General features: G+C 44.9%; 2 protein-coding genes and 1 long non-coding RNA gene across 10 annotated transcripts in view; 1 reads left to right on the top strand and 2 right to left on the bottom strand.

Annotated features, from left to right (window-relative positions):
* DOCK7 (dedicator of cytokinesis 7) overlaps positions 1-6,894 on the bottom strand; it is a 109,082-nt gene extending 102,188 nt beyond the window's left edge. For all 6 annotated transcript variants that reach the window (XM_034064365.1, XM_034064361.1, XM_034064362.1 and 3 more), the window contains exon 1: positions 6,762-6,894. In XM_034064365.1, coding sequence (XP_033920256.1) covers positions 6,762-6,799 — 38 coding nt within the window. In that variant the 5' untranslated portion in view covers positions 6,800-6,894. The remainder of the gene's footprint in view (positions 1-6,761) is intronic.
* Positions 6,895-7,724: 830 nt separating this feature from the next.
* Positions 7,725-16,863, bottom strand: LOC115946847 (uncharacterized). 2 transcript variants are annotated; one of them, XR_004080863.2, is made up of 3 exons: positions 16,721-16,863; positions 14,166-14,293; positions 7,725-8,081 (listed from the first exon to the last, which is right to left on the bottom strand). It is a non-coding gene; the product is annotated as an uncharacterized lncRNA (long non-coding RNA). The 2 variants fall into 2 exon arrangements; XR_004080862.2 differs by lacking the exon at positions 7,725-8,081 and adding an exon at positions 11,557-12,043.
* Positions 16,642-27,953, top strand: part of ATG4C (autophagy related 4C cysteine peptidase) — a 24,680-nt gene continuing 13,368 nt past the window's right edge. The window contains exons 1-6 of one of the 2 annotated variants that reach the window (XM_005151175.3): positions 16,642-16,727; positions 19,854-19,984; positions 21,258-21,341; positions 21,784-22,017; positions 25,283-25,613; positions 27,412-27,482. In XM_005151175.3, coding sequence (XP_005151232.2) covers positions 19,909-19,984; positions 21,258-21,341; positions 21,784-22,017; positions 25,283-25,613; positions 27,412-27,482 — 796 coding nt within the window. In that variant the 5' untranslated portion in view covers positions 16,642-16,727; positions 19,854-19,908. Of the gene's footprint in view, positions 16,852-19,853; positions 19,985-21,257; positions 21,342-21,783; positions 22,018-25,282; positions 25,614-27,411; positions 27,483-27,953 lie in introns of both variants that reach the window. The other variant, XM_031050814.2, reaches the window with a different exon arrangement.

The raw sequence follows: 27,953 nt of genomic DNA, 5'->3' as shown, positions 1-27,953 counted from the left end.
ATGTTCAGTTTCTCATCATTTAGAAACCATCTTCCAATGTAATCTGATCACCAACTGTATTTTTGGGTAACCTATACCCATTTGGGTTTGTTCCAACATCACCACTTAGGTTCAACAGCTCTCTTCTCACTCCTTCCTACTCACAAGGTGTTCACAAGAATTAGTTGGATCCCCCCCAACCTTCCTTCTACAAGGCTAAGGAAGGTCAGATCCTGCAACAGGCTTCCTGCTCCCTTGGTCACCCTGATGGCTCTTCTCCACATTTGCTCCAGTTGGCAATCACGCCTTTAGCACCCTGTTTCCTCCTGATCACTCACTCCAGATACAGCCAGAGCAGGGCTTCGGAGAACCAAATGCATACTTCCCATTGAGAAAAGCACCCCAGCTGACTACTTTTAGGGCTGTTTTCTCACTTCTTCATCACAGAGGTTCACAGTTTCCCCAAAGCTGGTAAGACACTTGCCTTCTCCTCCCCCATTTCCAAAAGCTGTTTGTCCATGACAAATGCCATCTATTCTGGTAAGATTGTGTTATATTATAAACCTTGAGCACCATTTTTAACTAGAAGCTATGCTGCCTAAGCCAACTCCAATTAAAAAGTGGATTACACCAAACCCAACCAGGAAAGAGAAATAAATCCCACAATAGTCTCCAAATGGAAAAAAGAAATCCATTTGGCAAGACAGAAGAGACATCACAGCTCTTGATCATTAAAAGGACAAATACAAAACTGCCTCTTTAATAACTGTCTTATATTCAACATGTAACCCGGGATCCTTAGACAAACACTGCAGTTAATTACAGCCCACAGCCTCATGAATGTCTGTGTTTAAAGTACATCTTCCCGAGTCGCTTCCTTTCTGACCTTCTTCACTGGTTAATTATTGTGTGTGCATGAGGTTCACACAAAGAAAAAAGACAAAGGAGGAAAAACAATCCCCTTGGAACTGGCTTCTAAAGCAAAACAGGACCTGTCATTCTCAAAGTACTCCAAGCGGCAAATAACAAAATGAAACCATTTGCTTGCACTTTCATGTTTCTTTCCTACACACAACAATCACTTCTGTTTCTATGCGGCCTATGCAGTCAAAACCAAAAAGTGATGCCTTTTTAGTTCTCTTTTAGCTTAAGCAGCATCCTGGAGACATCAGGTCTTCATTTGGCCTTCCTGAGAGTCACCAAAGCTTATCCAGTTAGGAAGAACCCTTCCCTCTCACAGAAAAGGTGCATCAGGACACAACCATCCAGCTCATCTGCTGCAGTGACTGGAGGAAGTCTCTCTTCTCCACAGCCCTCCCCACTCTGAAAGAGCAAGGCAAATGGTTCATTTCTGCCCATCCTGCTCATCACAAAACTGTTACTCCAGCCTGTTCTTCATCTTGTGTGTCACGTGCAGTGACTCTACACCCGGAGAGCCTCTGCCTCTTGAGAAAGACAGCCTGGTACAGTGAGGCATCTGTGCCAAGCCATAGCATAGCTGCTTGTTCTCTGTCAGCAGCAGAGAAATCTCTATTTACATGGTTTAGTTTTTAAAGTGAAAGCATCCCGTTTGTTCAGCCAGCTCCCTTGTGTACAGCTCTGCACATAGCTGGAGGTGTCTCTCCTACTATACTCGCTATGCTTGGATCAGGATCTCCAAATCCAAATGGCACTGACCAGTTGTTCATCCTGCTGCAGCAGCTGAGATGAGCTGTCTGTCTGTCCCTACCTGCTCCCCCTGGGCTCTCCTGCCAGGAGGTCTGCTCCATCCATGGTCTGAGTCACCAGGTATGCACTGCAGTGGATGAGGGAGAGCTCTGGCCCTGCCAGTCCAGCCGTGCCCTGGATGCAGCCTTCCTCCTAAACCAGAGCTCCTGTTTCCTGTGGAGTGAACTCCTTCCCCTCTGAGTGAAATGTGTTTGATTTACAACATGACACTGAGGAAATACCCAGCCTGATCCTGACTGCTGCAGGGTAAATGCAGGTTCTTAAGTTAACACAGATGAGCAACAGCATATTCCCTTTCCCCTTACCATTGATTAAAACAGAGAACACCATCTAACACTGCCTGTGATGCTCTTCTGATCATATTTGATTACTGAGGCTGAAAGCATCACCACTGGGCTGCAGCAAAGGGAATGAGTCCCAAGACACCTTACTGTGAAAATAACCACAGGATGGGATTCTCCAGAAGAGATCAAAGTCACATCTCACACTAAAAACCCCAACCAAACAAGGAAGCCTTGTAAAAACCAGCAGCTCTGTAGGGATGAACTGTGCTCCCTGCCTTCTCGCTCGATTTAAGCCGACAGAGATTTTCCTAGGAAAAGTCATGTGCTGCTGCCTCTTGCACAAGGTATCCACATCAGCTGAGCAGGAAAAAGCTGCTCTGAAGCTTATCAAAACCAGTTTCTGTTATCTGTGCCAGTGTTTTGACAATGCAAATGGCATCTGGATGTGCGAAGAGAATAAACTGCAGTGAGCATCCTGCTGCGACCACCACATCTGTGGCCTGATGCAGTGCTCAGGGGAAGCCAGTGACAGCTTTGTTATCAGTTTCAGTGGGTGCAGGTTTCACACATCCCTGTTTACCCTGAGGCAGGGCAAAGGCGGCTGTCAGTGTGTTCAAGCAATGTAAAAGGGCTTTACATGATCAGGAACGTAAACTTATCCTTCCCAGGTCACCTTTTACAGTCCAACATAAAGGCAGCTTCAGCAGAGATAAGATGCTAGCTCTGAAGATAGAGAACAGCAGTGTTTTCCTCTTAATTCAAAACCATACAGACAACAAGCTGTGAGCACTCCCAATATCTGTCCATACACAGTGTGAGTGCCCTGGAGGATGGGGAGTTTCCACATCACTGAACATCTGAGAGCAGGGTCACCTCCTTTAAGGGGGGTCTGCTGAAGATCCCACCAGCCTCTGACAGCAGCAGCTTCATACAGTTCCCATTCACATGGAAGCACCTTGGAAAGGTTGAACCCATGAGGGTGAAAACAATTTTCTTCAGATTCCACTGACAGCTAGGGATGGGAAAACTAACAGCTCACAGCAAGAGAATGGAGACCAGGGGTAAAGAAGTCACACACTGGGCTTCATGTGAGGCTGAAATGCATCACAAAACAGAGGGTAAGGTAGGTACATTATTCCAAGCCAGAAGGATCCCCTTTAACTGAGGAGAAGTGAAGGAAGAGAAAAACTCTTTCCAAGGAAAGACACTTTCAAAATGGTGATGTTCTGACCAAAGCAGCAGTTCTGGAATTCCTATATAACCAGGCTTGTCCACAACTGACAAGGCACTGAGAGAGGGGCTCAGCCAAAGGCTACAGGAGTTTGCCTGAGCTGGGGATGTTGCATGATGCCCAAAGGGTGATTTATTTCTTTTTCTGAATTTGAACTCCAAGAAACCTGCACAGCTTTTCCCCTGCTGCCCCTGGAAAGGCTGGAAAGACACTGGAGTGCTGCAATACTACACGCTTCCATTACTGGGCCACTCAGGAAGTCACAACCAACCTTCTGGTGGTTCATCTTCCACGTCCCATTTCTCTGCCAAGCAGCCTCATACCCAGAAAATGGGATAATGCAAGTGGGAATACGAAGTACACGCAGGTGAAGGGGTGAGTGCTGGGTGGGGACAGCACAGGATAACCCCTGAGGGGCTGGACACAGCACTGGCTTGGTCAGTGCTAACACCCAGCCCTGCTGAGAGCAAACAGGCAGCTTAGCTGGTTCCTCAGGAATAACGTATTCACTGCTTGGGTTTTAGTGACACATCTGAGAGACTGAGCTTTATGTCTGTGGCATGGACCCTGCTTCCCACTAACTCTCCTCTAGTCCCTCAAATACCATGTTGAGCTGATCAGGGGTACTAAACAGAAGCACCTTTGCTAGACTGAGATGGAAGCTGTGTCCATGCAGCCACACAAGCACCACAGGCAGAAGGGCATGTTCCAATATAGTTTAATATAAAATGTGTTACCAATGTATTTCTAATTAAAAATTAACAATTTCAGGTCTTATTAGCCCAGCATGGTAAGTTTAATTCAGGGGTTTCTTCTGCAGTCAACAGGAATTAGTAAGTACACGTGATGGCCAAAGTCCAGGTGAAATACCTGTTCCGGTTTAAAGCCTTTCAACAAAAGGGCAGCAGGACCCAGTCAGAAATCTACCCTGTAACCTAAACAGTCATTCTGAAACTGCTCTAGCACTCACTGGTAGCTGCCATCACCGGTATTTAAAGACTCCAGTAGTAATAAACAGGTACCGCATGGCACTGGAGCTCTGTGTGTACCCTTGAGGTGCACCACACTGGTTGAAGACAGCCCAGGGAGTAAATCAGGGCTGTGAAGAGCACATCTGTGGTCTATCCAAGACACAGAACAGCTGATTTCACATTTCTTTTCCTACCACTGCTGTCATAACCAGCTTAGGATCTTGTATCTGTTTGGTACATAGGTCTTGAAGTAATTAACCTCTGTGGATCTGAATTGCATCCCACTTGGATTGCAAGCTATCAGGCAAACCAACAGCAGCATGGCTGTTTCCTGTGAATAAGACAAATGCTACGTCCACCTCGATGAGTAAGCCAAACCGGAGGGCAGAGTGTGAAAATGGGATGGATCTATTCTTCTTTAAACAATGGAACTGGGGAGGGCTTCCAGCAGCCACCAAAACAGCTCTCAGGACTTCCGCATGCTGCCTGCTTGAATCTCTCCTCCTCTCAAACAGTAACACAGCAGCTTCTTCAGTGTCAGCATGAGAAGGGCCACAGCTCAGCCTGGGCACCTCTGACTATAACATCTCTTCTGCCCACAAGTTTTTGTCTTCACATGCACTGGATATGCAGCCAATGAAACAGGAACTTGAGATTTCCCATAAGACAATGATAGAATATGAGAAATCCCAAAGAGGAATACAGCAGCACACATAAAATAAGTGTATTTATAAGATAAGCATGAAAGAGTCAGAGATGCAACAGCTTTGTCCGAGGAGGAGCAAATCTCACTGCAGGTCACCCATATCCTTCTGCTGGCACAGCCTGCACAGACAGCAAGCTCCACAGTCGAACAGGACATGTCAAAAAGCCCACCTCTACCTGCACACACGTCCTGCTGCCTCCTGGTTGGTTTGAACACACATCAAACAGATTAGATCCAAAGGTACCAAAGGTGCACAGCTGTTGTGGTTGGAAGGGACCTTAAAGCTCATCCAGCTCCAACCCCTGCCACGGGCAGAGACACCTTCCACTGGAGCAGCTTGCTCCAAGCCCCTGTGTCCAACCTGGCCTTGAACACTGCCAGGGATGGGGCAGCCACAGCTTCTCTGGGCACCCTGTGCCAGCGCCTCAGCACCCTCACAGGGAAGAGCTTCTGTCTAATGTATTGATTTGAACCCACTGCACCGAGCTAGTGCCCAGCATGGGCAGAAACAGTGTGCACCCACAGTGGTCACCCCAAGGCCATTCTGTTCAGCTCCAAGGCTGCAGAACTCTTAGGCTCTCACTTCTAGCACTTGCTTTTCATGTGATGATTTCTATGACTACAACCAAGGTCCAGGAAAAACGGTCTGGCAGCAAACCCATCTCTCTCCAACCCCGAGGCTTTGATCTGCCACATTAACCCCTGGCTGGTGCACATCAAGGCTGGCAGAAAACCACAAGAGAGGAGCGATGTTTTCAGCCCTGTCTTCGGAGTGCGAGTGGGGAGGGAGTGATGCTGTTCCTCTGCCTCCTACCCAGTCTTTTCCTTTGACCTCCTTTTATTTTGCCTGTGACCCTTCTCCATCACAGCTCCCATACCTGCAACAGTTCGTAGCTACAGTTTTCTTATTCAGTGGCATGAAAATGATGCCTTCCACTGCTGCCCACAGCCTTCTGAATAGCACCAGCAAAAACGATGGCTCCCCCTTTCATTCTGCTGCTAATCACAGCAAGGAGAGGTACCACGGGCACCAAGGAGTAGCTGGGCATAACTGCAAACCTGGAACCACACTCGCCTAACCTGGAAGACAGGTCTGCAGAATCCTGGTGTTAAAAGGCAATTCCTATCAATATCCCTACTTAAAACAAACACACACACAACTTTGTGGAATACAAGGAGTCTCGAACAGCTCTGCGCCTCCAAGGAGCGGTGCTAACTCGAACCGGCTGCTGCTCACACACAAAAGGAAGGGAACCGTCTTCTCCATTTTGCGGGCGCAGGGAAGCGGGCGGGCAGCTTCGGGGCTCCGGGCAGAGGGTGCGGGGCTCCGGCCGCCCGGCCCCGGCGCTCCCGGCCGCAAGCAGCGGGGAGGCGGCGAACTCGGGGCGCAGCACCCAGGGCCGGCTCCGGCACCCTCGCAGCGGCAGGAAAACACCAGCCGCGCCGCCGGGAGCGCCGGGCCGCCCATTGTGCGGCGAGAGGGGCTGCACAATGGCCCGGCCGGCCTTTGTGCGCAGCGAGCTCCATTAAACGGCTCTTTTCCTCCTCTTCTTTCCCTCCCCGTTCCCCGGGGAAGAGGCGCGCACACACGGCCGCAGCCCCCACCCCTTTGTTGCGGCCGGGCGGACGAACGGGGGACCCGCAGCCCCGGCCTCGGGCGGACCCTGCCCGGCGGCCCGGCCGGGGGCTGCTCCCGGCAGGCCCAGAGCGACAACACGGCCGGGCCCCGGGCCCACCGCCCTGTCAGCAGCCGCGGGCCGCGCAGGGCCCGCTCGCCACTCAGGGGCACGGTAGTGGCAAGGCCCCGGCTCCCGGCCGACCCCTGCGCCCAGCCCGGCTCCGCACCGCCCGCCCCACGGTACCTGCTGATCTTCTGGGCGAAGGCGCGGCGCTCGGCCATGGCCGCGCTGCGGAGCTCGGCGCGGCCGCTCCTGGGCGCTGGCGGAGCCGGGGAGCCGCGGACGGGAGCCGTAATGCTCCGCGGAGGCGCGCACCCGCGCGGCGCGGCCGGCCCAGCTCCCACCCACGGCGCCCGCCCGCCCGCCTCCTCCCCCTGGCCGGGCAGGGGCCGCTCCTCGCAGACATACGGCGGGGCTGGAGGCCGGCCCCGTTCCGCTGCCCACCCACCGGTGCCGGGCGCTGGGGCAGGACCCGCTGCGGCCGCTGCCCGGCCTGGGGCAGGCTTCACCCATCGCGTCCGGTCGGTGCCCGCCCTGCGCTCGGCTCGCTCCGTTCCCATGTGCAAAACGGAGCGGGCTGGGGGTATCGCTTGTATCGTGGTTAGCGTAAACGGCTCTTCACCCGGGTCACACCAACCGGCCTCTCACCCGGGGCCGGAGGAGCTCAGCTGGAGGCCGTGGGCAGCTGCGGTCTCTGCTCAGAACTGCTGCCAGGGACCCACATGGGCTCACCCCTAAACCACTGCCAGGGTCTCACATGCATACCCCAAAAACTCTGCCAGGGTCTCCTGTGCTCTCCCCTAAACCACTGCCAGGGTCTTGTGTGTGCTTCCCCTAAATCACTGCCAGGGTCTCATGTGTTCACCCCCGGCAGGGTCACAGTTCTGCAGGGCACTGCTGGCTCCTGTGGCCACCCACATAGTCGCCCAGCAGGGCTGAGGGACACACTTCAGCACACTGTAGGTGCTCACAGGGCCAAGACCAGGCTCCGGGTCTGTTGTACCCTAAATGGTACCAATTTTTCCTTCAGAAAAGCAAAAAAAAACATCCCTAACAGTGATTCAGAACATAGCCAGAATAGCAAAATTGCCATCTCTCCATCCAAACAAGTCATTGCCACCAGTCTCTCCATAAACATGTTGTATTTGAGGTCATCCTAATGGGAAGAAGAGGGCAGGGAGTTCAAAAAGAACTATTTTGGGACTTAAAAAAAAATCTTGAGCCTGGGACACATTCTAGCAGATAATTCAAAGTTGATGTTACATGACATATGCTGTGCATTAATCTAAAGCAGAGAACTATTAATAGTTACCCAGAAGTGTCCAAAAGTAGCGTGTGTTAATTCATCCGATTCCATCTGTTTGCATTGTGCGAATGTTTCTAGCACATTGCGGCTGCAATCTGAGTACACCAGTTTTTCCACTCGCAGAAGCCATCAATTTCCAGCTGCACGGAATTATTCTGCTCTTCTGTTTGTGTATGTTTACACAGGGGGCCCGAAATCTGCAAATATATATGTTTGTGAGCGATCCCATTGGAGTTAATCAGACTCTGTGCATACATAAAGAGAATCCCATGTGGGTAAGATTATGGCCTGCTACAGAAACGTGCTGCCAGGCGTTACACAGATGCATGCACGTGCACACAGATGGAGATAATGGAAAGCAAAGACCTATTGTACAGCACTGTGAAAGGACTGCTCTTCTCCAGGGGAAGGGGAGAAAATATCCCACAAACCTCTGCTGAGACAGACTCCAGCTCTTGAGTTACTGCCTGCATGTAGAATTGCACACAGGATAAGTTCATGACACAGAGTGGACAAGATAAGCTGTTTACCTGCTCACATCCACATAAACTGTGGCTGCCCCATCCCTGGCAGTGTTCAAAGCCAGGTTGGACACTGGGGCTTGGAGCAAGCTGCTCTAATGGAAGGGGTCCCTGCCCGTGGCTGGGGCTAGAACTGGATGAGCTTTAAGGTCCCTTCCAACCCAAACCATTCTGCGATTTAATGAGCAAATCCTCATACATCGTGTGTGTGCTTACAAGAATAGACCTAAGCATGAAGAACCACCACAAATATTTCCCCTTTCCATCGCACATGGAATTTCCTTTCTGAAACAGCATCAATCCAAGCTGCAGGAGAGCTAATGTAAGTCCTGCCTTAAGGGAAAATGGCATTACCTAATTCTTTGATACTGAAACTGGGAATCTTGCATTTCTGAAAAGGGAAATTCTTATCACTGCCAGAAGGGGCCAAGAGCATCCCTAAAGCCCTAACACACAGAGCACCACATATCTAAGTTCAACCATGAGAACTCTTGGATTTTAGGTTTCATTTTCCCCTCTGGTCAGTTACCACAGACAGAAGAACTTAATGAAGTCATTGGACACATAAAGGCAGCTCAGTACCATCCCCAAATCAACATATTTAACAGCCTTCTACCACTGATTTATTAGTGTGGGCTTTCTGAAGACCCGGGGTACACTTCAAAATGCAGTCATGACATGGGAAACTGTAGGTCTGTGTCTGATGAGCAGGAATGGCTGAGCTTGAAACAGCCCCCACCACCCATAGTGCTCACCTCCCTCTGCCCCAGCACCTGAGCTGTGTGTTAGCTGTTCCCTACAGCTCCAACATCCACAACGCAAGGGTTTGAAGTAACTAGTTCTGAGCTTTGATGTTACCTTTGCTCATCTGTCAGTGCACTGCTCTTCAAGGGTTTGTTCTGCAGCTCCGAGCTTGGCCAGATGAGCTCTGGCAGACTTGGCTGCCCACCTACCTCCATGCTGCAGGCAGTCAGATGAGATGTGCCTGCACCTCAACGGTGCCTGACAGATGTGCTCTGACATCTGCAACTGCCAGGACGGAAAGTCTGTGTGTGGATACCAGGGCTTGAAACTGCTGTCTGAGGTGGGGATGCTCATCCTGCTCTGCCACCCCTGCCAGAGCAGGGCAGTAACGGTTTAAACCAAGCTTTAAACCAATGAACAGTCTCTCCTTGAGAGTGAAGGGCCTTTGCGCTAATCACAGATCATCACTGCAGAAGGCTACAAAGCTAGACTGGAGCAAAGGACAGGAACCCACCTCTTTATGAATGATCTGTTACTCATCTTCTTAATGTATTTTATACAGAAGTATCAACAGAGATAGAAAACCCCAAAAAACTCTAACTCTACCCTATCTAATATGGGACATCTATGTACAAAAGTAAAAAAATCAATGTATTTTCAATTCAAAGATACAAAATTAACCTGAACTAGATCTCCATCAAATACAGCATGTATTATGTGCTGTCAACGGGAGGGTATTGCTTTGCAGATAAACAGGTTTTCTCCATATAGTTGGTCTAAATATGAATGAAATCCCCCTATTCATGTAAGAGTCAACATCAACACATGAATTTCAGAAAAATAACAAAGATTCCTCGTTATGTTTCAGACATTAACAGCCCAGCAAAAGTCTACAAAGTCAGTGCCGATGGCTTTAAATAGTAACAGATGTCTGACGTTAGTAGAAATGTACACATGACCTTGGAAAGAGAACCACTAACCAAACTAACCAAAAATGTCAAGGAAAAAGCGAAGGAATAGGAGGGGGGGAAATAGCAGCCTTTTATCATTGTAAATCCATTAATGCCAGACACTAGAATTCATGGTATCAACAAATCCTGCCTCCATATTGCTGTCATGTCAGTATGATTGATGCTGAGGTGTCGCTGTGTTATTCCAAGCAGTAAGGTGAGTGCTGCCACTGACAGGCACTGCGAGTCCCATAACCTTCCTGACTCTTGTCTTCTCATCTTAAAAGTGAATTAAGTGAAGGAAATGAGTTACCTGAAGAAACAAATTCTTGCTTTGCAAAGAGGAGAATGTGACCCATTGGCTGCAGAGACCTGTTACATGGAATTTCAGTCTGCAACAAAACATTTCTCCAGGTATCTCTTCAGCAACTAGCACCTTCCTCTGATTCAAAACCAACTGTTGTGTGGCAAATTTTACCTGCCATTGAAAAAGGAAGTGTTTTCTTTTAAATTAGGGTGAAATTGAATACAAGTGATGATGTATTTGGAGTGTTGGGCTGCTTATTCTTCATGAAGTTCTTTGTGCCTGTGCGTTGTCCTCAAGCGTGACTGGTATCTCAGAATTAGGGTGAAGGCAAATGAGAACTAACTTCAGTAGAGGGACTGTGTACACTGCAATTAATACCTCCATACAGCCCAAATTAATTTAAGTAAATGTTTGGAGAAAGGCTACACATTTCTAGTGATCAATTTAAAACCTGGAACTTCATCTGCATTATGAAGATACTGAATAGTTACTCTGCATTAACACTTTGCAATTGTTCATCATGTTTTGGAAAGCAAAGAAGGAATCTTGCTTGTTCTACACCAGATTCCAACGGTAGAATGCATCAGCCTTTGAAAAACATCACTGCCTCCAAAAAGAGTTAGCCCATTTATGCAGCTGTCATTGATCAGCATCTGCTGCTCTGAGTGGTCTCTGGAAGCTGAGGGGTGATCTTCACCCAGCATGTGAGTGCTCCACCAAGGTGAAGGCTGAGCATATATGAACTGGTAGTTGAGTGATGGGTGTGCACCATAGCTGTTGTATTTCCCTTCCAGTTACTTTGCTGATCTGGCGTAAATACCCAGCAATTTACCAAGACATGGACTGTCATGTTGAAAGTCACCTTTTCTCTGATAAACCATGAACAAAGAGGTGAGGAATAACCAGCTGAGTCTGCCTTTGCAAGCTGTATCTGGGCAAAACATCTATCTAAAGAGCCTGGACACAGTGCTCTATTAACACACATGCACTTGTGAAACAACATCTCATCCTGAAGAGGTATGAACAAAGAAGCATTTCAATCACTTCACCAGGGTACCTGTCCATAAATCACACAAATCCTTTAAAACACAGGACTAAAATGTTTTTTTAATTAATAATTAATTTTACTTTGATATACTCAGATGTGATAAATGCATCCTGCAAACACAGATGATCTTATAATTATCAGGCTCAATGAGTTACAAGTCCTGCACAAGAAAAGCCTTTTGGATGGCAGCCCAAAACCATTTTGCAAAAAGCAAACCAATCCTGTGTCTTGTTTGGTAACGGTCTATTTACTCAGTCCATTGCTTCCTTGTTCTTCTTACGTAAACTTCCTCCAAGCAAACACACTGGAAACATTTTCCACTGAAAATGTGTCCCACATCATTCAATAAACAATGTAGTAAATAAGGGACTGCAAATTTAGGGAGCCATCTACCGGCAGCCAAGTGAAACGAATTAAATTCATTAAGGGCCAAATCTCTGCCTCTCTGCAGGTAATTTAAAGGAACTGAATCTGTGCAACAGAAGCTGTGTAAGCGTAACCATCTTCTTGAAATATGTATGGCAAGAGTGAAGATGCTGGTGTTGCTGGAACAAGAAGGAGAAGCCGTTTGTCCAGTGCCCACATTCTGCTGGGAAAATGACAAAGTAGGAGAGTAAAGAAGGAGGAAGGACTCTCTGAGTGCCTGCAGCCTTCACTACATCTCTCACGTCCATGTTATTTCTCTCATAGACAGCTCAAGCCAGGCATGGCAAAAGCTGCTATCAGTAGAGCTGGAAGCAGAACCAAGGTGCCCTAACACAGCATTTCAAAGACCAGTTTTATAGGGAGTGGTGTTCGTCACCTCAGACATCAGAAGTTCACAAGGGATCCTCACAGTAGGGAAGGGAGATGTTTTGTAGTTCTGGATACCAAATCATATCAACTACTGCATGAAGCAGAACTGTTGTATGTAAAACATTCTACATTGAGCAGAACTTCCCAGCCTGGGAGCCTGACCCACAGCAGGATCATGGTTCCTCATCCAGGGAGAAGCACAGCACTTCCAGGCACTGGTGCTATATGAAGATGGGAGAAGCAGAACTAGTTTCTGGTTCCACTCTTCTCTTGGCTTTACCTCTGCCCTTTCAGGTGGAGTGTCTGGCTAGGCCAGCAGGCACTAAGGTAAGAATGGTGGCCAGACTCACACTTCTACAGCAGCATAAGTTCCTTTTGGGGCAGAAATGGAAACTGAAATCCTCAGCTGCACAAACCTTTCTCCAGTCTTCTTCATGTGGCAGTATTTGACATCTGCTTCATTTCTGCCTTTATCCTTTGTCTCCTAGCATTATTACTTCCAGGTTTCAATAGACGGGTTCATGAACTTGAACCTCCTCAGATAAGGACTCACAGTCTTTCCAAATGAGCTCCCATTAATTTCTGCTCATGTTCATCATTTTCAGGTATTTTATGTTTCTCTCCTGAATACAGCTTTCAATCTCTCCCAGTTTAACACTCTGTAAATGCCACTAATATGCTCTTTATTTTCTCTTCCAGATATTTAACTACTATCTTAAATGAGGGGCAACCTTGGCACAGAGTCTTACAGGTATCCTCCTGCAGCCTCCTCTTCTCTAGCCTTATCCTGGGATAGAGTAAGAACATCTGGTTTTGGATGGAGTGCATGGTATGAGCAGAAACATGCTAGCTAAACTGGTGGAGAGAAACTCAACAGCAATCTGATGAGGGGTTATGTTCACTCTGCCCCTTGCATCCTACATTGCTGCCTGAAAGGCTGGTGCACAAATGCCTGCCACAGCAGCTTCCCCAGGCAGATCAACACAGCAGGCACATGTGAGCAGATTCACACACTGGCAGACATGTGAGTCCCATCTGGAAAAGGACCTCAGGGCCACCCTCATCAAACAGCATAGTCAGTCTGTGCATGCAGGTGACAACATCTCAAGAAGCAGCTTGGGAGAATGCTTTGTTCCCTGGAAGGATCCTTCAAGCCTGTATGATGCTTTGTTGCTTTACAGTGTGCATGTATTGACTATTAACCTTGAAGATCCCAACTTCTTTGTGAGACCCATGACGCTCTGGAGTAATGGGTTTGCTTCAGAGACAAAATAGTTGTCGCAGCTCGAAGTTTTTAATCAATAATGCTTCCCATCTTTATAAAGCTCAGTATCATTTATCTAACCATGCTATTTCCAGTAGTGTTGCTAAGCACAAGCAACCCTTCCACAAGCATATCTGAGGTTTGCTGTTCTTAAATGGGTGGGAGTAATCATGTTGTAACTAATTTTAACAAGGAGTTGTGTGAGCAGCAGGATTAACACAGCCTGGATTCCAGTGATCTCCCTATATCCTGTCCCAGGGTCTCTTTACCTGAGCAGCTATTTCCACAGAAACTGAATGTACTTATTCTCTCTGAGGCTCTGCAAACTTGATTCAACTGCAGAGTGGTTGCAAAAGTTTCCCAAAGGAAACAGGTCACAGATGGTTTACTTCCCTAGGAAATGAAACTAAAAATAAATGAGGAAAAATTCCCTTGTCTATAGCTCCTTGACCCAAGGTCTCTTCTGTTTAAGCAACAAGCAAATGCGTGTTTTGGATAGCACACACTGTCCACCACATGTTTAATGGGCTTTTCTAAACATACTGCAGATCACTGATGAATGCTTAGATGACTTCCCAAAGGTGATCTAGGAGGGTAGGGGCAGAGAGAGAAGAAGCTTCATTCCTAACTGCTCAATTCAGTGTTATCTTACCATTCAGCAGTGTTTGGTGGGGAAATGTTGTGTAACTGTGGCATCTCCAAGATCCATAAAGCTGAGAGCATCTTCTCTAATTTTTAGTCTTCTTGCCATTGCTGCTTGGTGTTACCCACGGGGTTTACCTATTAAAAGAAGCAAAGACAAGTTATATTTTCCATGGACATAGATTTTAAGTATTTCCTTACTAGTACTATATTAATGAAGCACAACTAGAGCTCAAAGATGGCTTGCATGGCCTTTATGCCATTAAAATGCTGAAAGTATAAACTCTGTGGCATTTATTAGAAGTTTGTTGGCTGCAGCACGTTCTCTCCCACTCCTACAGAACCAGGAATTAGTGGATGTGGATAAAACATTCTCTTTAAAGATAGCTATGTACGGTTGCCTGAGTAATTATTTTGCAATCAAAGCATTGATTTGCATGGTCTGACTGATGCAAAAAGCAGAAAATAAATATCTTCATTCTCATAACCTGATTGCCCAAGGGATTTACAATGTATATCCAGATGGCACATTGTGTGGCCTATCAAACTGGGGCACAGTTATTAAATTTCAGAGCAGAAAGGTGCAGGCAACCAATTTCAGGCAAGGGAATAGCTACTACATTTGATCAACTGACTAATTCTTTGTTCAACATTTAGCCAAACCATACACAAATAGACAAACACATTCATCTTTGTCTCTGAAAACAAAAGCAAAGATAAAACTTTAAAGAACTATTATTCTGTTATACTATTATAGGGACTGTAGTGATAGGACAAGGGTAACAGGTTCAAACTTAAACAGGGGAAGTTTAGATTGGATAGAAGGAAGAAATTCTTTACTGTGAGGGTGCTGAGGCACTGGAATGGGTTGCCCAAGGAGTTGTGAATGCTCCACCCCTGGCAGTGTTCAAGGCCAGGTTGGACAGAGCCTTGGGTGGCCTGGTTTAGTGTGGGGTATCCCTGCCCATGGCAGCAGGGTTGGAACTGGACAATCTTAAGGTCCTTTCCAACCCTAACTATTCCATGGTTCTGTGATTGTTAAAATAGGTCATAAAATTCTGCAGGCAGGAGGCCAGTTTCCTTCTGCACTGACAGATTACCCACTGTTGTGGGGCCAGGGTCTCCCATGGGTTTTGTACAAACAGCAACATGGGGTTTAGTTTTAAATCTTTATCTTTGCTTGGAATATAAAGACATATATGGTGTGCATGACACTATGTGTTACCTCTCCAGCTCTGAAAAGGAACAGTATTTGTGGCCATTATTCAGGGGGGTTTATATTTGATCCTGGTAGTGTTATACCTCTGTTTGCTGCTAGTCTGAAGGCTTCATAAGGCAAATTGAGATCGTGATCACTAATTTATAGGCACACAGAAATGAAGTGCTGTTAGCAAAGGCAAGCAGAAAGGCAGGGCAAGGATGAGAAAGGCCATCTGCTACACCCACACTTCAAGCCAAGAGCTAGACCTTTGAACCAACGTGTTGGCTGCTTTGCACCTGCAATCCTTGCTGCTGATCAGCCCTACTACATGAAACAGATCCATGAGATTCGATAAAACGCAACAAATACCTGTTGTATTTGCACTGAATCTTGATTGCAGATCATGTGCTCTAATCATGTGCTGATGATAAATTAAACTCAGTCTCATCCTCTCTGACCAGCAGAAGGCAGTAAAATCACAAAATGGAAGAACCCCCCTATTTTTCCGCATGAACCCCGACTTGTGCTGCTGAGCCCTGGGTACAGAGAATGCAGGGACATCTTTGCTAGCATGCTAAGCAGTAATGCCACCTCCAGACACCCAAATTCAAGTCACATCCTTCCCAAATCCTGCAGTTTGAGGTTTTGGCGTTAAACCCTCGGTTCCTGATATAGCCAATAATTATTTTAAGCTGCTTAAGGCAGATTAATGAAGAACCTACTTTACAAAAGGCTTTAAAAAATGCAAAATTCCCTCAGCACATCTAGCTTAGGAGGGCGAGAGAAGACACAGCAACTCTTGATGTACTTATAGAAACGAATTAAAGCAGGAAACTGAATGGGAAAACACCGTTGGCCTGCAAACAAACACACAGATGTTTAGGCTAGAGATTTAAGTAGGAATGTGAAGATTTGGGAACCATTTTGCCGTAGAGGCGTTAAAAGACATAAAATTGATTAAAAAACCCGAAAGAAACCCTACAACAAACCAACCAAACATTCGGGAAAAGGCAAAGCACCTCGAACCGCAGCTGCACACAGCGGGAGAGGTCTCAGCTCGAAGAGAGGCCAAGGCCTGACCCGGAGCTCCCCTTAGTGCCCACAGCCTCCAGCTGCCCCCCCAGGGCTCGCCTCAGCCCGCCCCGCCGCGCCTCTTCCTCCTCCCTCCTTCCTCTGGCCACAGGCGGTGTCCGGAAGCCGCCCTCCCACCGGACTACAACTCCCGGCATGCCCCGCGCGGGCCGCCCGCTGGGCCCGACCATCCCCGTGGCAGCGCCCGCCGGGAGCTGTAGTTCCGCAGGGTTCCCCCACACGGCTGAAGCCCCGGGAGGCCGCTCCCGGCCGGGCTGCGCCGCGGAGCTCACCGGGCGGGTAAGCGGCGGCCTCGGAGCCTTCCGGGTGGGCTTCGCCGTGCTGAACGGCTCCTCCGCGTCCTTCACGGCCATGGCGCGACCCGGGCAGCGTTGACCGCCCGCCGGCGGCGGCTCCGGGAGGGGTGAGCGGTTGATGCCGGTCGCGGCCGGCGGCGGGAGGCGGGGCAGGAGGGAGGGAGGGAGGCAATGCCTCAGTGGTGGCGGCCCGGAGCCGGCCGCTGCCGGGTGTCCCCGCAGGCAGCGTCCCGGGTCCGGCGCTGCTCTCCCCGCCAGCCCCATCGCGTGTGTCCCGCAGGGTGAGAAGCGCACCGGGGCTCTCCCCGCTGTGGTAACCCGCGGCTGTGGCCGGGGCCGCTTTCACTTCCCGATGGGAACGGCTCGGGATCCTCCTTCCCCCCCGCCCCGGCCCCGCCGTCTGCGGCTGACAAAGCCGGCAGGAGCCGTCGTGAGGACACAAAGACCGGCGGTGGAGAGCAGGAGTGGTAACGAGCGAGTAGAGAGGTGGCTGCCCCGCCAGCGGCTCTTGCTGGGCTTTAAACCCTGGATGGGTGAAGTGTTCGGTCTTTCCTACGGGATGAAGAAATCCCACTGGTTTTGTTCACCTGTCCTTTACAAGTGTTATTTCCGACTGGTTTAATGGGTGTTTACGGCTGGAAAGGGGTAACTCCTTAAAAAAGACCTCTTGGCATTGTGCTGTGTGGGTTTTGCTGGCTCAGTTTCTTTTCAGGCAGCAGAAAGTACAGGTCTTCATTCCTCATTAATGGGAGAGTTACATTTAGACTTCATTCATCCCTTTTGCGGTGTTAGGTCGGTTCTCTGTCAATGAAAACAAACTCTGTTGTTAGGGAGGCTCTTTTCTGTCTCAGTTAACAGCCACCTCGCTGCAATCATCTCCTCTCTAAGACTGGATAATGGGGCTCTGAGAGCATCGAGCTTCATTTCTCTGTAAGCCCTCTGTGGAGTACCATGGTCCTGGTAATGTATGTTCTAGATAACTTCTTAAAAGAGACAGCTTCAGTATAAAACCATTAGCTTTAGGCTTAATAAGGAGGTCCCTTTGTGCCTGTGGGGCTTGAAATATGTATTCCCTGTGCCCTTCTCCTGATGCTGTTCCATTAATTCCAGTGGAACTGTTACTGGTGGCATCTTGCAGTGATGGGAAGAGCCTGCATTTTTACAGTGGGATAAATGTGCCTGTTTTATATTAGCGTTCTTCTTGGAAGTCCTTTTCACATCTTTAGTATAATGCTAGGGAAGAAATGTAACCGGATGAGAGAAAAATGTGCTGCGATGACCATTGTCTGTTAAAGGAAAATGAGCTTCTTTCTCATCTCAGTAATTTCTCCTTCAGGCCCTTTTGGAACAGGAGAGTTTGTTTCATTTCTAATTTTAGCCAGAGGGAGCTTTTACAGGTATTGGCTTTTAAGGCAGTGGCCTCTGCATAAGTGACTGTTGCTGATTGATCATGTGAGGACAGACTGGACCAAACACATCTCCTGAAGGAGTTCATCTTGCCAGCTGTGCCATCTAGAGTCAGTGATAACAGTCAGCCTTTCTGTTCTTTTCCTAAAGAAAAAAGACAGGGGGAAAAGGCAGGAAATTAAAACCCAACCTTCACAACTGTCTTTCTCCTCCTTCCCCTACAAAAGCCCAGCTTAACAGTGGGCTACGCATAGCAGGGATGTAGCCATGTGTTATTTTCACTAGCCAAAAAATTCACTCTTCCCCCATGTTTGTGAGCTTGCTTTGCCTCTTGTTCCATCAAAAAGCTGTTGACTGATTTGTTTCCAGTGGAATAGCAGAAAACATCTAGGGATGGCTTGGGCAGGAGATTCCTGTTTTCCTGGCCCTGCCTATGGATCCCAGAAACCATACACCTGTGCGAGTACCTTCAGGGTCTGAAGATGTTGGTACCCAGGTTGCAGTGATGTACCACTGTTGATCAACTCTTGGTGTCCCACAAGAGCTCATTTCGAAACAGGAGCTCTTAATTTTTCAGCTATCCAAGCAAATGTAATCAAGAAAACCTCCTGTATCAACTGTTTCAAAGAAAACCATTGACAGAACACATGCAGTGGAGGACACTCAATTAATAGCAAACATCCTGTTTCAAATGGTGCAGGTGGACTGCAGAGGGAGTTCTGTTCCATTTCCTTGGATTTCTTAGAAACAGGGATAAAGCATGTATAGTTTCTGTATTACTACTAGTTTAGGTTGCTTTTAAGGTTAGGTCCTTCTTGTCTTGCAGTTCAGAAAGTCAGTAAAAGTGCATTTCCCTCCCACCACTCCACTTGGACAATTTACAAGCAGTTTTTACAAAATCAGGCAGCACTCTAGTGTTTTCTGTTGCTGTTTCACAACTCTTATTCCTGTGATACAGCTGGACTCATGTAGACAACATGCTCAAATCAGGAGAGAGCCTTCCTATGCACTGCATGTGATAATTAGAAGAGATGTGAAGTAAGCATGGATTTCATTACAATATTCTAAACATCTTTTGAGGTTATCTCTCTAGGACTTTAATTCTGTACAAAATTATGTCACTGTTACACATGTTTTCAGTACTGCACATTTTCTGCCTTGCAGATGTACAGCAGAACATCTTGTGCTTTGTGTTTCCATTCCTCCAACGCCCGTAAGCTTTGGCTTAGAAAATTCTTGATTAGAAATCTGAAGCTAATGCTGCTCTTAAAACTGTGGTTAGTTTATAGGTGCTCCAAACCCTGTTATGTCAAAAACCAGTGCTTATTCTACTCAGCAGAAGAGCATCTATTCTATTTAGTGAAATTCATCTTAGCTTTTCATTTCACTGCCAGTTAAATGAGTGCACTTATATGCCAGCACAGGTTATATGCTCTGCATCAGTTTGTTGTGCAATAGAGAGCTATTGGAGAGCATTATATTTTATTTAGCTTTGTGTAGTATTTTTATTGGTGTATATTTGGAATTAAATTATTTTATTACTTATTCATGGAATATGTGATTGTTTCTCAACCCTTGGTAGTAGAGAATTCTGCAAGTTTATTACTGTTCTGGCCACATTAAAGTACTGAAGTGGGCTGTTGGTGATACTATACCCTGTGTTCTCAGTGCTCATGGATGTGTTTCTATCTTGTTTTTACAGTAGCAGAATTGAACGTCTTACAAGACAGCGATGGCTTTGTCTCTAGCATTTGAATATGGAGGCCACAGGGACAGATGAAGTAGAAAAGATAAAATCAAAGTTTATGTCTGCATGGAACAACATGAAATACAGTAAGTGAGCCAGTCTATGGGAAGATCTTGTCTCCATTGACATGAATGGGAGGTTCCTGTTGACATGAATGGGAGTGCGACTCAGAAACTTCCCTAATATTAATAATAAAAATGCAATATGGCCCTCAAAACCATTTTTGTGTTGATGTTATAAATAGCTCAAATAAATAAACTTCTTTAGCTTTTATTTTTTCAAATAAATGTTCATAATTTATTTTTAAATGACTTTTTTGAAAGCAGTGAATTACGGCAATGACACAAGTTTTGCAGAGACTTTTAAATAAGGGTCTCTATGGAATCATCTGAAGCAAAGATTGCCTTTGTTATTATTTTTATAAGTACTTTTCTGGAACAAACTGGCTGATGTGTGAAGTACAAACTCCAGTGCAGTCTGCTTCACACACTCGAGTAACGCTTTTCCACAGTTGAACATCAGTGATTTGTTCACAAACAACCTGATTTTCAAGTGTGCCTTTTACTAACCTGTCCTTAAACTTAATTTTTCTACCTTCTCTCTAGGGCTGAGGTTGCTCAGATTTACCACCAGCTTTCTTATAACTAAGCCTTGAAGCTGTTGGCAAGAGGAAAAGATACTTTTCTTCTACTTTCTTTAAGGCTACCACGTGACTGAAGGGGAATAATAGTTATCACACCCCATATGTGATAGGAAAAGTTCAAGAAACTGTGGATTTAGGGTATTAAAGACCCTACGATTTAGACTTAAGTGAAAAAGCTACTCTCTGTGGACCCTGTCAAAACTGAAAAGCTGAATTCTGGCTCTTTGAATTTGGATAATATACTACCTCTTTTTGTCTGAAATCTGCAGTCTAATTTTGTCATGATGTTTAATCTTATGGCAAAAGCTGCACACTGCATGCATTTTCATTGGTCATATGTGAAGCTTATTGTTTATTATTAGAGTTGGAAACCTCACAGAATCAAACTATGCAGTAATGAAGTCACAATAGAGACAAAGCAACTTGAGCTCTGCTTTATAATTTTGCATCCTAACAGTTTCTGTGCAGTAGTGCCATTATATTAACATTCTAACAGGCACATATGGGTAACATCATTACTTTGAAACTAGAACTCTAAGCTGTGTTTTGTAGCACCGTGAAACTTCTTGTTATTTATGAAAGCGAACCCCAATATCAGTACATTTTCTCTATTTTCCCCTCAAAGAGGGTTATCTTTAGCTTAACCAGATGCTGTTAGGAATTCTTTTTTGGAATATGTCACTCACAAATCTGTGTTTCTTTTGCATCTATTTTAGGTTGGGTGTTGAAAACAAAAACTTACTTCAGTAGAAACTCTCCAGTCTTTCTGCTGGGAAAATGCTACCACTTCAAAACTGATGGTAGGTACATAGCATTTAACTAATTCGAGTCTCATTCAGCAGGAGCTCTGTAGAGGTACCTGTAATTGTCTAGAAAGCCTATCATTAACAGTTATCACATTCAAAATGTAAATATGGAAAGCTTAGGGAATGCTCATTTCAATGTCCACCCTCACCACAAATGCAACCCATCCTAACTTGCTTTATTCAGATACATTTATTCAGTCTTGTTATTTCTGTAAATACTAGAGTTGTAATTTTCTCTCTTGTTTTTTCTTTTTTTTCAGCTGCCACATTTCTATTATGTTTGTCTTCCAATTTTCCTTTCTTGTATTTGAAGCAATCATTACTTTTTGCAAGTTTGCCCTGTTTTTCTCACAGGATAGTTGTATGCTCTTTACTTTCCTTCTAACAACTGAAGTTCCACACTAAGTTAGAACTTAAATTGTGCTCTGCCTTACAGATTCTGGTGAACTCTCTACAGATGGCTCCAATTTTGATAAAATCAACACGGAGATTTCAGGAAATGTTGAGGAGTTTCGTAAGGATTTCATTTCTAGAATCTGGCTGACTTACAGAGAGGAGTTCCCTCAGATAAAGGGGTCTGCATTGACGACAGACTGTGGTTGGGGTTGCACACTGAGAACTGGCCAAATGCTGCTGGCCCAAGGTCTTATACTTCATTTTCTCGGTAGAGGTAAGTTATGAGAGCTCTCTTTAATTTGTATGGTAAGCATGGGTGTTCTGTAGAGTGTGTGGTGGTCTGTATGTAGACCAGACCGTGCAAGCTGGGTTTGATTCTGGACTCCTCATTGATAGCGGAATTGTCACATTGCACCAGAGCACTGAACTGGCTGTCCTGTTCTTCCATTCTTGAAAAAGGGAATGCCAAAACAAAGGAAAATACTGGTAGCTCCACAGAGGCTAACTGTGAAGTGAAACACCACAGAAACTTATGATCCTGTCCCTTGGTATTATTGTTCATGCAAGTGTCCAGTTCTCTTGAAACTTGCTCTTTTCTTGAACTCATGATGTGGAAGTGAGTTCCACAGCCCGGAGCTGTGGGCTGTGGCGAAAGCGATGTTCTTTTACCAGTTCTAAAGCTGTGCATTATTCAGTTAATAGAAGGATTCTAATCTAACTTCAATACATTGTTCTTTGTGTTGAAATTTTCACTCTTTCATCCCTTCCCCTCCACGTACTTACAGAGGAGCTTCCCTTTTCCCCTTATCGTTGTCTATCTCAAAATACTCTTTTAGTCATAGCTGTTTGAAAGAAGTAGCTTTAGGAGATTTGCAACACTTTCTGCTTTCAAAGGAAAACATGCACACCCTCTCCATTCTTCCAAGCTCAGCCATGTCCTGCGTAGATGCATGTTTGGTTCTCAACCACCTCTTCTTTCCATCCTCTTCTCAATTCCTTCCATAATTTACCACATTGCCCCTTTCAAACAATCAGTCATGTCCTCTGTCACCACGACTTGTCAAAATGATTTAAGATATGGGTCTGAAGCCACCCAGGCGTGTTAGCTGGAGAGAATACAGTGTATTGTTTGCTCAGCCATTTGTTGGATCCCAGGAACACTTTAGTAGAAGATAGTTCTGAAAGCCTGTTTTGATAATGCTTTGTACTTACTGTGCAAATATGATGTAAGCTGTGAACATGGTCCCAAACCAGCTGCATCACAAAGTCTTCTTTCTTGGCAGTGTCAGGACCGAGCTGTCAGATTGGCTTATGTTCCTTTTGCTGTAGATATTGAAGTCATAAAACGTTCATTATCCCTTTCAACTGACTACAAATACCAAAATATATTGAAATGCTTCTGCTGAGAGCACAAATCCCTTAAATATAACACATGATCAGAAGACTACCTGCAAGTAGGAATGTGTAATGGCTCGTTCTGAAGTAACCCCAAATAAAAAAGCCCCAGGTTTATATCTTTAAAATCCGTGGTTACAAAGAATTCCTTGCACTGTCCCCCATGCATCCTAATTTGGAAAGTGATTTGGGGAATCCAGAGTGCTAGTGTTTCTGTGGTAGTCCAAATGCATAGAAAAATGGAGTATGTATGGTCTTTCAGGACTACTTTTCTCATCACCCACTCTTCTGACAGCTGCTGAATTATCTTTTGGAAAGCTTTTTATGAGGTCTGGGTAGCTTTTGAAACATATTTAAGTGTTTACATGAAGTTTTTCATCGCTGTTTACTCTTTTCCCAGAGATGTTTTCATTATAGTTTAATGGTATTGTTTCTGTTACAAAGCAAAACTTGCCTGCAGTTACTAGCTGGAAAACTTGCACTTCCACTGCTATGTGGAATGTTCCAGATATTGCTGAATGATGTTGTAAATGAGGTTTTATTGTAAATACTAAGGTGCTGGTAGGTTTTACTTCGAGATGCTTGTGCTTAAACACTGACTTAAATTTGAAACTCACAGTATCGTAGAATCCTGGAATTGGTTTGGGTTGGAAGGGAAGTTAAATCTCATCCAGTTCCAAACCCCCACCACAGGCACCTTGCACTAGAGCAGGTTGCTCCAAGCTGCTGTGTCCAACCTGGCCTTGAACACTGCCAGGAATGGGGCAGCCACAGCTTCTCTGGGCACCCTGTGCCAGCGCCTCACAGGGAAGAACTTCTTCCTTATATCTAAGGAATTCCAGTGCAGGAATAGCAAGGCCTGTGATGTTGTTACACTGAGCTTACAAGTGCATCTGCCTGGGTCTGCAATGAAAAAAGCACATTTCACAGAGGAGTGCCACTTGTGGTAAGAGGCACTGGGGAGGGGTGGGTGCCACACTACAGAAGTGTGGGTGACACGGACTGTGGCCATAACCAGCAATACTTGGTTCATGACTGGAGCCCTACATCAGACTTTAGAATTAAAATACAGTTGCCCCTGTGTGTCCTCTTTGTTTCCCAAAGACTTGTGCATGGATTCTTCAGTAACAGTTACCAGGAGGGCTGCAGCCCTTGTGCTCTGTCAGAAAAGGTCCCTCTTCCTGCAGTAATGGCAGTTTTCTGATCCTCCAGGAGCTTACCCAGACATGGCTCACCAAACAAAAGCTTCTCATCTGTAGGGTTTGTTCCTTGCTTACACATGGCAGCCTTCCCCTTTCCTTCTGGGATGTTTATTACGGGCCTTCAGGGTGTGTTCTACTATGAACAATACACCCGCTGTGTGTTTCAGAGGTTTCCTCACATGCTCTGTGTTGCAAGTAGTTGTTTGAACTTGTGGGAGAGACTTTGAGTCATCTGACAAGGAAAACGTTGCTGTTCTCTAGACATGCTGAACCACCATTATGCAGGAGGAGGAACACTGCATGCAGGGTGCATTGTCAGAGAAGCCTTCAGCTGGAAATGCAGGCTGTAGATGCTGTGCTGAATGATATTCAAATAAGTTTGTTATTAATCTTGGTAAAGCATTCACAGATATAGCAAAGAAATTGTGTTATTTTTGTGCTGATCTGCTTTGTAATTTTGCCAGGAAGAGGTGTTTGTTTTTACATGAATAATTCCTCGGGTTTGCTTATTTTCTCTTAATATCTGACAAAGCAGAAGAATTAAAAACAGCTTTTGAAGCTTCTTATTTGATGTTGATAAAGCTCTTTTTAACTGCTACTTTTATATGTAAGATAGTTGTAACCTGTGCATTGTAATCAGGTGCATCTTGTATATTTAACTGCCTGGGATCATGGAATCTGACCTCTATCTCAGTCCATTTGTTAGCAATTTATGCTGTTAGGATTTCATTTCACCTATCGTTCGGGAGAAGATAAAAGCAAATCATACCCCACTCGAATCGTTTGTTTACATTTTAACACTGACATTTGCATCTCAGCATGTAAATTATATATTATTAGTCAGAAACCTGGGGGAAGAAGGAATGAAGGAGTGTGTTTTGCTATTTATACTCAACAGTTAATATAAAGCCTAATATGGCTCTTAAAATTCCTTGCCTGCAGCTTGGGTCTGGCCAGATGCGTTGGACTTTGACAATTCAGATTCCGAATCCTGGACAGCCCACACAGTGAAGAAGCTGACAGCATCATTTGAAGCATCGCTTACAGCAGAAAGAGAACCCAAGATCCTGTCAAATCATCATCAGGGAACATTAAAGAGAAACTGGGATGACAGTGAAAGGAGAAATGAAGTTTATCATAGAAAGATAATTTCTTGGTTTGGCGACTATCCGCTAGCAGCTTTTGGCTTACATCAGCTAATAGAATATGGAAAGAAGTCTGGGAAAATTGCTGGAGATTGGTATGGGCCTGCAGTTGTTGCACACATTTTAAGGTAAAATACCTTTATTTGTTGTTATGCATTACAGGAGGAGCATTTCCAAGTGTCATGAGATTACTTCAGCTTAATTGAGCATCTAACTGTTCATTATTGGCTTTGTAAAATGTCCTTATTACTAGAGGCTTTCCAGAGGCAGGAAGGGAAATAGCAGTAGGTGCAGGATCTGAACTCTGAGCTGTTGTTCAGTCTTATTTCAGGAGAGAAAACAAACATTCCTGTTTTCCTGTACTTCGAGCAGCAAAGTCCCACGTATTTCTCCCAAACCCAGGCTTTTAAGTAGAGCTGCATTTAATGAAATGTTCTAAAAACTAACCACTCTTTCAACCTTGGAACATGAATAACATTAGAGATTTCTTTTTTTTTCCCACTGTAACCTGGGGGCTGTAATGTACTGATAATGTAATGAAATGTCAGAGCTAAAATTGATGTTTTCAGCATTTCTTTGCACACATCACATTCTTGTGAACCTGTAAATGTATGGGACTATTAATATTATAATTAGCTCACAGTAAAAATAAAGGGGCTGTGACATTCAGTGTGGCTAAAAAAAAGAGCCAGAAGTCAAATTTCTCCATATTTTGTGCCATTTCCTTGAATATTGCCTTTTGTTTTCATTTTCTTTATAGCCTTATGTATACTTAAGTTCTTAGTGAATTCCAGTTTACCTATAAACTGAATCACTAATAAGTCATTTATGGAGAAGAAGCCAAAGTTCATCTATTTATATATATATTTATATATTTGTATATGTGAATAGCTGAATTTGGTGTTTAGTATAAAAGTAAATTAATCTGAAGTGAACCTGTACTGAAATAATCAGGTGTATATGTGCAAATGTATACAATGATGCAAGAAGTCAGTATTATCTATGTGTTTTCCTCTTATTTTTTTCTTATGAAAAAGTCAGAAACAGAAAAGAAGCAGTCAACATTCTTTTTTCTTCCCTTAAATTGCAGTAGCCTCTTTACCTATTGGGAGCGACGGGGGGAGATTTGATCCAGAATTCAACACAAACTGACACTGCAAAGGTTTCCTTTCCTGGATCTCCCTCCTCTCTTACAGCAGTGCTAACAATGTACAGCGCTCTCATAACTTCAGAATGACTGTATTAAATGGTTCTTCAAAATATACTGGGAAATAAAGGGATAGTGACCATTTAATGCAAGCCTGTACCGAAGTCAAAGGCTCATCTTCTATTTTGAACAGTTCAATTTCTTCACAAATGTTGTCCTTGATTGATGATCGTGCTTCAGACTATGGACATAGATTTTCTTTTTCGTTTTTAGCTCCATTACTCTTGCTGTGTTGAGGATAGCCTGATGCTGCAGTTGAAGGTTTTGGTGGAACCTCACAGCTTGTTATGTGCTAACGTTTCTATCCACAGACATGAGGTGCTCATTTGTGGCTGGTTACTTGAACTGAGCTTAACTAAAGAGATCTGTCACGTTGAAAAGAATATTTTGGTTGGCAAATTTCGCCTCTATTATCTCAAAATACATGGCAGAAAACTGTTATAAACAGAATTATGTAGTGAATATGAATTTCATTGGAAGTTAATGTGATGCTTTGGGCTTTTTTTGTGGTTTTCATTGTTTCTCTTAAATGGTCAAATGGTTTTGACTTTGCTTGGGAAAAACATGTTGTCGTATAGACTGGATTCCACAAAACCACCCAAAAATCCCCAAGAACAATGAAACCCAACCTGTTTCTAAAGGTCAACTGATTTCTGTTTATGCATTGTTAATTTCCTTAAAGTCAGAGATGAGTTAAATAGCTTTGTGTTTGTACTTAGAAAAGCTGTTGAAGAAGCAAGAGACCCTGAGCTACAAGGAGTAACAGTCTATGTTGCTCAGGATTGTACAGGTAAATGTTGTGATTGGGTAGGGTTCTGCAAACATTTTAAATGCTTTTTATGCCTTTCAGTAAGCACTTAATAATAGACCTCTAAAGGAGGAAAAGTCAACTCAAAAATGCATGCACATAATTGAAGTTAGATAGACAAAGGGGTTCTTGAGATATGCAGATGTTTGTTCTCTTTGAGAACCAGATACCACAGCTTGAAAGCTTTGTACATTGCTTTTATGTGTTTTACAGTGGAATTCCAAATCCTGCAAAATAATTTATCTTGACAATCTGTCTTTTGTCACTTTTCATTTTCTATTTAAATTGATCAATAATCTGTTTTGTACTTGCTTCAGTGTTGTTTTAGCAATAAGCTAGTTAGAACTTCCATATTTTACTAAAATTAACCCCCAAAACCCAACCAGACAAGTGGAAAATACTACAGTTAGATTTGTTAGCTTCATTTCATTTGTCTTCTGCATCGCAGGATTC

This window comes from Melopsittacus undulatus, chromosome 6 (genome assembly GCF_012275295.1).
Source record: "Melopsittacus undulatus isolate bMelUnd1 chromosome 6, bMelUnd1.mat.Z, whole genome shotgun sequence".
Lineage (NCBI taxonomy): Eukaryota > Metazoa > Chordata > Aves > Psittaciformes > Psittaculidae > Melopsittacus > Melopsittacus undulatus.
This window is presented reverse-complemented; position numbering and strand designations above follow the sequence as displayed.